General features: G+C 49.8%; 1 protein-coding gene across 2 annotated transcripts in view; it reads left to right on the forward strand.

Annotated features, from left to right (window-relative positions):
- IGFBP2 (insulin like growth factor binding protein 2) overlaps positions 1–6,144 on the forward strand; it is a 51,215-nt gene extending 45,071 nt beyond the window's left edge. For both annotated transcript variants that reach the window (XM_072341091.1, XM_072341092.1), the window contains exons 2-4: positions 546–769; positions 1,853–1,993; positions 4,034–6,144. In XM_072341091.1, coding sequence (XP_072197192.1) covers positions 546–769; positions 1,853–1,993; positions 4,034–4,201 — 533 coding nt within the window. In that variant the 3' untranslated portion in view covers positions 4,202–6,144. The remainder of the gene's footprint in view (positions 1–545; positions 770–1,852; positions 1,994–4,033) is intronic.
- Positions 6,145–10,946: the final 4,802 nt, after the last annotated feature.

Raw genomic sequence — 10,946 nt, forward strand, 5'->3', positions numbered from 1 at the left:
GATATGGCAAGGATGATTACTGAAATGGCAGGATCTCTGCGGGAAATTAGGGTGGCCATAAAAAAGAGGCGAGGTATTTTTGAAAGCGGTCCTGAGAATTTATTTTAGCACATTAATATTGAGTAAGTATTCCTGGAGATACTCTAGGGGATGATAGATGGACTCAAGGTATTGTTACTAATCACTGTGGTTTTCAGTTTTGGAGCAGAAACACACTTGGCATCACTAACCCAACTGGACTTCTGATGGGAAAATTACATTCTTCGGGAAGTAATTTAGAAGGTCAAAGAAAAACCAGAAAGAACTTCTCCAGCAGCGATTTCCCCTGCTCTCTAAACTGTCTTTTAGCGCGGTAATAATAACTCCAGAATGAAAGAATCTATTCTCACCTTCCAGATGAAAGAGCTAATGCAATTTAAAATTTTTGCATGCAAAGATTTTATGGCTTGGTAACTGGCCACGCTTGAAAGCGATCCAGGATGGGATGAACACATGAGAGGCTTGGCTGAGCTTGACCCTTTCCTTGTCTCCTCTCTCTCTCACAGACAATGGTGATGACCGGGCTGAGAGCATCCTTGCCGAGAACCACGTGGACAGCACTGGGGGGATGTTGAGCGGAGCCAGCAGCAGGAAACTCTCTAAATCAGGCATGAAGGAGCTGGCGGTGATGAGGGAGAAGGTGAACGAGCAGCAGCGGCAGATGGGCAAAGTGGGCAAGGCCCATCACAACCACGAGGACTCAAAGAAGTCACGGATGTCAACAGGCAGGGTGAGAGGAGGAGGGGGGGGGAGGCAGAGCACAAGGAGATGCAGAATGCAAAAGTGACATTTACAACAAACTGCCTTTAAAATAAAAAAGGGAGGAGGAAAAAAAAAAAAAGAAAAAAAAAAAAAAAGAAAAAAGAAAAAGAAAAGCAAACGTTTATTTTGGCCTGAAGCTGGGGTTGAACACACCATCTGATGAACTTTGATGTGCTGGCGAGGAGGCGTTATTTTCATTGCAGCTTCACATTCTAACAGCAGAGCTGGAGAAGGGGGGTCTTGCTGGCTCAGCACCAGCCCCCGCAGGGATGTGAGCATGCTCCTTGCCTGCAACCCAGCTTCTGCACACCCTTTTATCCCTGAGTAACTCCCCAGGGATGGCCTGGGGGATTTATGGTGTGGGACTCTGACTGCTGCAGGATAGCTCCAGTGCGGACTGAGGGCGATCCAGAGAGTAGGCTGTGGGGTTGTCAAGAAGCAGGACGGTGCCCAGTGTCGTACCTGGCCTCCTGCCCTCCAGTCCTTGGCCATGGTTTCCCTCTAGTGGGCAGCTTGGTCAAGGCAACTAGATGTCACCGGGATGGAAAGCTACCCCCGAAAGCTTTGTAATACTTCTCCATAAACACAGGGTGTTTATATCTGAGGAGCACAAGGACAGAGAGAAACTTTGAGAACCTCATCTCCAAGGAACAGGCAGAGCAGCTGTTTGTGGCCTCGTCTCCCTAATGTACACTCCATGTGCTATCCCAGATAAACCTTGCTACTGCAGTTCTTTAGGTCACATTTAGCTTAACAGGCTGATGTCTGTGGGACAGATGTGGCTCCATGGCATGGTACTGCTACCATTGGCTTAGGGAGTCCCCACAGTGCTGCCACTTGATTAGGAGGAAAACAGCAGATGCAGATGGGAATGAGGTGCAGAAGCTAAAATCAAGTGGAATTTAACTGGACTGCCTTGGCTGGGTCCGAGGGTTGGGATTAGGTTCTGGGTTGCTCTTTACCATGGGAAGATTTGAGATTATGACATGGCAAATGGTCCCTTTACCAGGATGTGCATTTGGTTTTTATTTGTTTTCTTGTCTTTTTTCAGACCCCTTGTCAGCAGGAGCTGGATCAGGTCCTGGAGCGCATCTCTACCATGCGGCTGCCGGATGAGCGAGGTCCCCTAGAGCACCTCTACTCCCTCCACATCCCCAACTGTGACAAGCATGGCTTGTACAATCTCAAGCAGGCAAGTAGGGAAAGCTGGAGCTGGCTGCACTCCTGGCAGCATCCCTGTGCTCAGCACTGCACGGAAATTGTGCCCTAATCCTTGGGTGGCAGGAAAACAGGTCCCAGGGTGTGGAGACTGCCTGTCTGCTGTCCAGACCCAAAACATGGGGCAATTGCACTTCTCATCAAGTTGTCATCACTAAAAGGATGAGAGCTGAGCTTCCACTTATCCCCTGTACCTCTGCAGCATAGTACGCCTTTGGTGGTTCCACCACAAATTAAATGATTGTATCATAGTGGTTTCCTAACAAGGGTTACAAACATTGCTGCACCACTGTCTGCTCCTTTCTCTTGCCTCTTCCTAGACTGAATGTCTGCAGCTTTGCAGGAGGTATGCAGGAGGACAAGCTGGGGGGGGGGATATTTGTGTTATGTGTACAGAGAGTGATGAGAGATGGTTCCTCTGCTCAGGTTGGAAACAGGAGCATGCTGAAGCTTTTCTGACATGGGTCTGTCTCCGGAGAGGCTTGTACCAGTGCCCTATCTGCTTCCTTTCCTCTCCTTATCATCCCCACACCTTCCTTGAACAGTTTTGCCCAGCAAAGCTTTGCAGCCAAAAATCAATGCGGGGCCTGGATCAGAGCTGGATGCATGATATCTGCAGTGAGAGGAATGGTCACAGGCTCTGGGGACATCAGCAGATGCTGCAGTAGGATTTGCAGGCAGGAGGAAGCTCTCTTAAGCAGCAAAACACCATCTGGGGTCTGGCTTGCATTGATAGTACCTGGATGAGAGCACCTCTTATGGCTGTGCAGAATGATCCTTTGGAGAAGACCCAGACATCCTGCTGTTTTCATGGCTAAGCCTTTTTTTTTTTTACTTTTTTTATTAAGAGTTACTTCCACCCCTCGGTTGGGAGCATTTATTCAAAAAAAGAGAAACACAAAAATTGTTAGAAAAGAGCAGATTGCTCTGAGATAATCTTGCTTTGTCCTTTCTCTTCTCTGCATTATGCAGAAGTTGCACGTTGGCCATAGCTGCAGAAAAAGAAAACAAAAACGCTGTCTCTTCCGCCTGCCCTGGGTAAGGACAAACACAGGGCCGTTCCCAGTTTTCCTTCCATCTGGGTTTCCAGAGCTGAGTGTCAGCTCCTTTTCCTTGGTTGGAAACCAGATGCCAATAAAAGCATTCCTGGCTGCTCCCACCTCTTGTGGGTCAGCACAAGGTGGAGGGTGCCTTAGTGTGCTCTCATGCTGGGGAGCATTTTTCATTTTTATATTTTTTTACCTTTTTTTCCCTGCTTTTTATACCCCTGAACAAGGCTGCAGTCCAGCTGCAGAAAATGGCTTGAATTCAGGTTTGCAGAGTGCATGCAGAGTCTGCTGTGGGGGCTGGATCCTGCTGTGCCATGTTCAGGGGTGTATTCGTTTGGATATGGGGGGATGAGCACCAGGTACAAGGTGCCCGCAGCCTTGCCAGGGCAAGGGGTGGATGATAGCCATTACAGCAAGAAACTTTTCTCTTACCAGAGCAGGCTTTGGAGCATAGAGGCCATGTTCATGCTTGCTGTGGTTATTCCTGTGCTAGGATTGAGATCCTGTTCCCAAACATAGCTGAGTTTGTCCGTGGACCTGTGCTGTGATGTTTAGCTTGTTGACCCCGATTTGCAGACAGAATGAAGCTTATGTGGCTGCTCTATAAGCATATTTCATCCCTACTAACCCAGGGATTGCTGACCTTGTAGGTGCTTTCACCCACAGCTGAAAGAGAAATGTAATTCGGGAATGAGTGTCCTTGTGGTTTATTGAAGTCAGCTCAATGGTCCCATGCATGGAATCATTAAGGTTGGAAGAGACCACTAAGATCATATAGTCCAGCCATCCATGGTTTGAGTCCTCAGCTGGAGTGCCAGAGCAGTGATGCTGCTACAGCACAGGCCTGGTGCAGCACCCTTAAGTCCAAGCCATCTGTGCTGACTCTCCAGAGAAACCACGGGGGTGAGGGTGGTCTTCTTGCTGTATCTCCTCAGCTGATGCCTGCCCTGTCCGTCTCTCTGCAGTGCAAGATGTCGGTGAATGGGCAGCGTGGCGAGTGCTGGTGCGTGGACCCCATCCAAGGGAAGGTGATCCAGGGTGCGCCCACCATCCGCGGGGACCCCGAGTGCCACCTCTTCTACACAGCCCATGAGCAGGAGGACCGGGGAGCACACGCCCTGCGGAGCCAGTAGATGGATGTGATCCTGCTTGCTGTGGCCCCGGTGCTGGATTTTTACATGGGTTTCAGCATGTCTCTTTTAGGCTCTGGAAGAGACCGGGGTTGAGTCCTGTGTGCTGCCCTCCTGCTGCCCCAGTTCCTGGGGAGGGAAGAGATGACAGGAGGGGAAGGGTGGGGGGGGGAGGTTGCAAGGAGAAGGGACTGCTTTCCTATAGTCTTTTGCCCAATGTCAGCCAGAGAACCAGTCTTTTTTGCTCCTCGCCCCGTGGCCCTGCCCTCCCTGCTGCTTTGTGGCATCTTCCTGCAGGCAAAACACCTTACCGTGGGTGGGAGGGGGAAAGAGAAAAAAAAGAAACAAAAAACAAAGTTCCATTTCCCTCTTCCTCCCTCCCTTCCCCGAGACCAAAGACTGTAAATACTGCCTCTTGTGTCCTGCCTGTCCCCTGTGCGTTGGTCCTGGCGTGGGATGAGGTGTGGGAGGGAGGGAGGGAAGGAGGAAAGTCCCCACTTTCCAGTTGGAGAGTGGAAGAATGATGGGGCTGCGTCCCTCGAGGGGGCATCGCCAGGGGATAGGGATGAGGCAGCCCCCCTGAACCACCCCTGGTTGCAGCCAGCCCTGCTGCTCTGGGAGGATGGGGCCTTTGGGTGACTGTGGAGCTGAATGCTTGGTTTTCTGAGGGGTTTGGAGGGCTGCTGCCCAGTATTTCTTAGGATTGGCTTAAGCTGAGGGAGCTAAAGTGAACTTGCCGGGGCTGGGTGGAAGGATGCCTGTGTAGATTTAGGATAATAAGCCAGGGAGTGTCTCTCTTTCTTTCTTTCTAGATAGGAAAAACCCATCTAAAACCTGCACTCCCAGCAGCTGCTCTTGTCCCTCCATTTTCGCTTGGGACGAGAGCGAGCATCTGCTTTTCAGCGCACACTTTTTTTATTGTAAGTACAATATATATCATGCTTTGTAAAGGCCCAGACACACGCACCCCTCTGCCCACGTGCATGTTTGTATAGGTTAAATCCAAGCAGTTGCAGGCGTTCTGAGATATTTTGCACTGGATGTGCCGCTCTGAGGACTGATGTGTCTCTGCCGTTACTTCACCTGTTGATTTCTTTCTGTACAGAACACACCGACGCTGAGAATAAATAACTTCCCTGTCGCCGAAGCAAGGAGACTTTTTCTTCCTTCCCCCCATTTTTAATGTGGATTCAATTTGCAAAACAATTGCAAACATCCTTATCCTTACTACAGTAAGGGGAGAAATGTGGAGTTTATTTGTGGGATCTTGGGCAAGGCTGGGAAGGGCCCACAGAGGGGTTGAGGGGTGCTGCCAGCATGCTCTCCTTGGGGCTGTGGGACAAACACCACTCACCTGGGGGCTTGGGGCTGGGGAAGGGAAAGCAAAAAGCCCAAAGCTCTGCAGTAATGGGAGTGCTGGGGTTTGTTGCTGCTCTTTTTTTCCCTCCACACCCCCCCCTTTTCAGTCCCAAAGTTTCCCAAGCGCAAAGAGCATGGACAGTTTGTGCAGATTGAACCCCTCGTGTCCTTGCAGGAGTTTGGAAGCGTCAGTGGAGGAAAAAAGGAAAATGCTTTGAGGCTGTGGTGGGAAAGTGATAGAAAGGAGCGTGTGTGTGAGAGAGGGGGGGAGTGAGAATGAATCAGGGAGAAAAAGAACGTACCTGAACGCAGAACTGAGTAACTGTAAAAATGATGCTACCTATCTTCTGTTAACAGCCCGCGGTGTTCAGCTTTTCCATGTAAACCATGCACGCTCTGGCTGTCAGCTGCAGTTTGTACTTTTTGTTTTGTTTAGGAACCAGGAAGTTTTCTTTTTGTGTTTTTCTTTTCTCTTTGGGAGAAGCTGAGCTGCGTAAAGTTGGAATAAATTAAATGGGATGCCAGAAAACTGTCATCTTCCCCCTCCCCAACCTTCTCTATTAAATAGAGCATGTTTTCTTGCCTGATGCATCGCACATAAACGAGCTTTTGCCCTGGGGGTGTTGTAAATGCTGAGCCCAATGAGCAGCACTGGGAGTTTGGTTTTTACCCCTACTGGTCCCAGTTGTGTGAGCTGGGAAGCACTGGTGTCACCCTATCCCCTCTCTCTTCCTGCTCTGAGGGTGTTTCTGCAGTTCTGCACAATGCAGCCATGCCTTTGAGTGAGTCCTCTCAAGTCAGCATCTGCCCCACATGTGTGCGGAGGCAGTTTTTGTTGCCTGATAGCAGGCAGGTTTGGTGGAAAAGGCTGGTTTTTGGCACACTGTGCTTGCTGGGAGAGGGGCAGTAGGAGCACCCTGTTCAACCTGGGAGCTTTGTTTGCTGCCAGGAGGGTATATGAGAGCTTTGCAAGGGCAAAAAGTCCCTCTGCCCAACACTGGGACCCCTGGAACTTTGGCAGATATTTGGGTGAAGGTCACCTCCTCCCAGCTTCCAGTCCTCAGGATTTTAGGTGCTTTTCCAGTTGGTGCTTGCAGCTGGCTGTGCTGTCTGTCAGCCAGCAGATGGACCTGTTCTCTCCTGTTCTCTCATCCTGACCTTGTTGCTTTTCTCTCTGCTGCCTGTGCAAAGAGTTCTTGAACTGCAGAGGGAAAACCTCTATGGCCAAAAGGAGCTTGGGACGCTATGGCAAAGCAAAGAATAATGATAATAATTGCAAACCATGCTTAAAATTGCAGTGCTGAGGGAAGAGGTTGTGTGTGGCTGGGGCTAACCAGGACCCATGGCATGGAATGTGCTGCGGGTGGGCCTGATGGTCGTGGGGTGAAGCTGTCAAGGAACTGGTAGCACAGCCCTGAACTGTCTGTGTGTTAAGCAAGCTTTCAGTGCTGGTATGGCTGACAGTTCAGTGGCAGTGCTTCCCTGCCTGCCAGCACAAATGCCCTGGTGTCAGCTGATTTCCATACCTTGGGCTGCGTATCCATGAGGGGCAGTGGTATACAGGCCCCAGAGTCTGCTCTGATTCCAGGGTGAGGAGCCCATTACAGAACAGGCAACTGAGCTTGGTGGTGCAGATAGGATGGGGGATGTATCTTGGGTACAGCCCCAGCCACCTGCTTGGGGATAAAGAGGACATTTTTTGTTTCCTGTGCTGCTCTGGGCACATGGAATGATGTTGGCAGCTGAGGCAGATGGTGGGGATGGGGGCACAGGACAAAGGGGTGTGGAGGAAGACGAAAGGTTGTGTGAGCAGAGAGGGAGGACATGGGTGGTGGGAAGGGGCACTGAGGGCTGTCACAAGGTTGCTGAAGACTACAGCCTGGCTGGGCTCATGTGCCCCACAGGGATGGGATGGGAGCGTTCCTTTAGGCTCAGATATTGCATCCTGAAGTGTTAAGACGGATTTGGGGTAGCAGTTGGGTGCTCAGCATCATGGGCGCCAGATACTTGGAGGCATTCAGGAAGCACCAAGAGGCATGGTCTAGAGTGGTCACAAATGTTGGTTGATGATTGGACTGGATGATCTTACTGGTCTTCCTGACCTTAATGATTCTTTGACTCTGCAATTCTCTCCCTTCATGGCTGGTGCAAATAAACAGCTAAAAAACTGCAGCTCATCAGTAAGGATGCTCTAAGCTCAACCTTTCAAATTTACCACTGTCTTAGCTGAGTCCTCTGGGGTCCACAGCTTGCCTAAGCCATTGCCACCAGGTCACCCTGCCTTGTCAGACCCATAGGGCTGGGCTTGAGCCCCCAGGCACAGCGTGCTGATGGCAGGGCAGGCACGCAGACGCTCTACGAGTGTCAGTCACGAGCTAACTGAATGCATAACTTTATTAAATAAATGCTTTGTCATGAGAAAAGACAAAGATCAAAGAGTAACATAAATTATAAGTTGAATAAATAGTATACAGCAATCTTCACTTTTTTTAATAAAACGTGAGATTTTCTTTTTCTTTAAGTACAAAATGCTAAACAGAGCATTAAGCTCTTCTTCCATTGTCAGTTTTTCACAAACTGCTTTTTTTTTTTCTTTTTTTTTCTTTTTTTTTTTTTTTCCTTTTTCCCACCAGTAAGATTATGAGTTATTTCTTGTTTACTGGAAAAAAAACAAACAAAAAAACAAACAAAAAAAAAACCCAAACACAACAAAAACGAAACAAAATGGGGAGGGGAGGAAGCAAAAAAAAAAAAAAAAACAACAAAAAAAACCAAAAACAAAACAAAAACCAAACAAACAACCAGAGCTACCGTATGTATGTAAAGCTATAAAAAGCTACCGTAAAATGTGTAGTGAGTATTGCTTAAAGGTAAAACAAACGAACAAACAAAACGAAACAGGCAGGAAACTCGGAATCTGGTGTGTGAACGAGTGTGGTACAACGGTGGGTGATGTGTGTGGTGACATCTGTCCCGGTGGTGGCAGTGGTGGGCAGCTGGCGGGGCTGGGGATAGGGCACGGTGAGCAGGGCTCCTCGCCAGGGCCAGGACAGCGGTCTGGAAGCGAGGTGAGCTGTTGGTTGTTAAATATACAATGCTCCGTTTGGGAAGAACAAACAAAAACGAAAACAAACAAAACACCGAAAAAAAAAAAAAAAAGAAAAAAAAAAGTCATGGAGAAGGCAGAGAAAAAGAGAAGGGGGAAGAGAAAGAGAGCGGAGAAATAGTGCAAAATGCTCTTGTACTAGTGGTTTTCGAAGGCCACTGCAGTACAGACAAGGGGTAACCCAGCTGCTGAACATCTCACGGGAGATGTGGTCCAAGGACTGTCCTCACCCCTGCTCCAGCCTTTTCCAGCCCTGTGACCACTGGTGTGCAACATGGCCAGCGCCTCCCCGTGCGCCCTTCTCCCCGCAGCTCACCCAGCTCCCAGATGTGTCTGTTCTGGTTGTCCCACCACAAAAGGCAAAGCAGGTCCCTCCTCCTCTCTGCTGGAGATGGTGATGCTTTGTTACCACCCAATGGATTCTGGCGCCTGTGGGTCCACAGCTGGGACCCACTTTGCACTGGGAGGCTGGAGAGTTTTCCTGCATCCCCTCCCAGTGTCATCATGGTGGCCATGCCGTGAGACCACCACCAAACCGCTCTGCACCCCCCTGGGAGGTGAATTTACCTCAAAATGCGCATTCCTTGTGGACCTGCCAACCCGCTCCCATTCCGCCCACCCCTAGGCAGCACGGCTCCTTTCTCTGCAGCCAAAGGCTTTCAAGTTTTGGGAAATAAACAACAAAACAAACAAAAATAAACAAAAGCAAGAAGGAGAGGGAAGAAGAAAGGAGGTAGGGCACTGGGGAAGGTGGTACTGGCCTATAACACTGGGTTTTGTACTGGGACTGGCAATCTGAGGAGAGAGGAGACAGCGTTGATGGTGATCTGTGACCTTGGGGGCTGACACAGCTTCTCCACCACCCACTATCTTCACCCCACCCTCTACCCAGCTTGATCTGACCTTGCTCCATTTGCCCCAGCCCCAGCTCCCCTCCAGCAACATGGCACGGGGGGTACCCCATCACCCCATTCCTGCATCCTTTTTTTCAGCAGGGGGAACAAGATCCATATATGGTGGCAGTTCCCTCTTCTTTTCAGCATGGGAAGGCACCTCACTCCCAGCTCCAAATGTGCCCCACTGGGTTTTCATGGAAGTCTGTTGATAAAATCTGGGGACCATCCAGTCCTGCCCTCCATTTAGACAAGCATCCTTGTGGGGTGCCCGCGGGGTTGATCCCATCTCATGGGACACTACAGTGACAGCACTGAACCAGTGATGGGGAGAAGCTTCCAACAGAGCTCCTCAGCACCCAGTCCCCCTCATCCTGGCCCCACTGGTGCTGGGCTCCCTCTCTTCTTCCATATCCAGTCCCAGGAGGCTCACACCAGCATTGGGGGACACACTGGCTGCATCCTCCCCCCAAGATCAGATGCGTATTTCAGATGTCTCCAGGTACACATTCATGTGCCAGGGCCATTATGCCCAGACCCCATGACTCATCTTTACTGCAGGATATCCTCCCAGCACAGCCATCACAAAGACCCTTGTCATGAGGGAATTGAGTCCCAAAATCCAACACGGAAAATAAAAAACCCAATGAAATAGTCAGGAAGGCAGCTGTCAGCTGTCCAAGCACACCCGAGGCAGTGGGTCTCTGCATTGCGGTGGCTGCTGTTGCTGAATGAGGATTTGGGTCCTGGGTTACACATCCTGAGGACCTGTTGCAGAGCTCACTGCAGGTTGGCAAGTTGGCAGAGGGAGTCAGCTGTGGCAGACGTCAGCAGTGTCCTCCTCAATGCAAAAGATGGAGACTGGTGTTCTCCTACCCTTAGGAAAGGCTATAATCCAGCCTTAACAAAAACCCAAGACAAAACAAAGTCTTTTTTTCTTTTTTTTTCCCACTGGAGCAAACTATTCTTTTCTGGCTGTGAAAAAAAATAATAATCTCCATAGTTGGTCTTTGCCATGTCAGTAAGGGTAGTGAAGGGTTTTGTCCCCAGTCCCCCTGTCCCAGTATATGCCTGCTTCACTCTGGGGAGTAGTGGAGCAACCACGGAGCTGACACGAATGGAACACCTCTATAACTCTCTTTCCTGCTCAGCCCGGCAGCTCTCCCCCCTGCTTACACTGAAGCCCACAAATTGAAGGTTTCCAGGCAAGGAGGAGAAGTCACATCTGTGCACATACATGCACACCACAAATGCTTCCATACCCACATGGGTGACGTTCAGAGTCTCACTTGTCCAAAACTCAGGTTTCTGACCTCCCAAGTCTCAAGAGCTGCACTGAGAAGGGTATTTCTCCCTTCTGGATTGTTTCTTTTTGATGTTCACGAATACT

Source organism: Excalfactoria chinensis, chromosome 7 (genome assembly GCF_039878825.1).
Source record: "Excalfactoria chinensis isolate bCotChi1 chromosome 7, bCotChi1.hap2, whole genome shotgun sequence".
Taxonomy (NCBI): Eukaryota; Metazoa; Chordata; class Aves; order Galliformes; family Phasianidae; genus Excalfactoria; species Excalfactoria chinensis.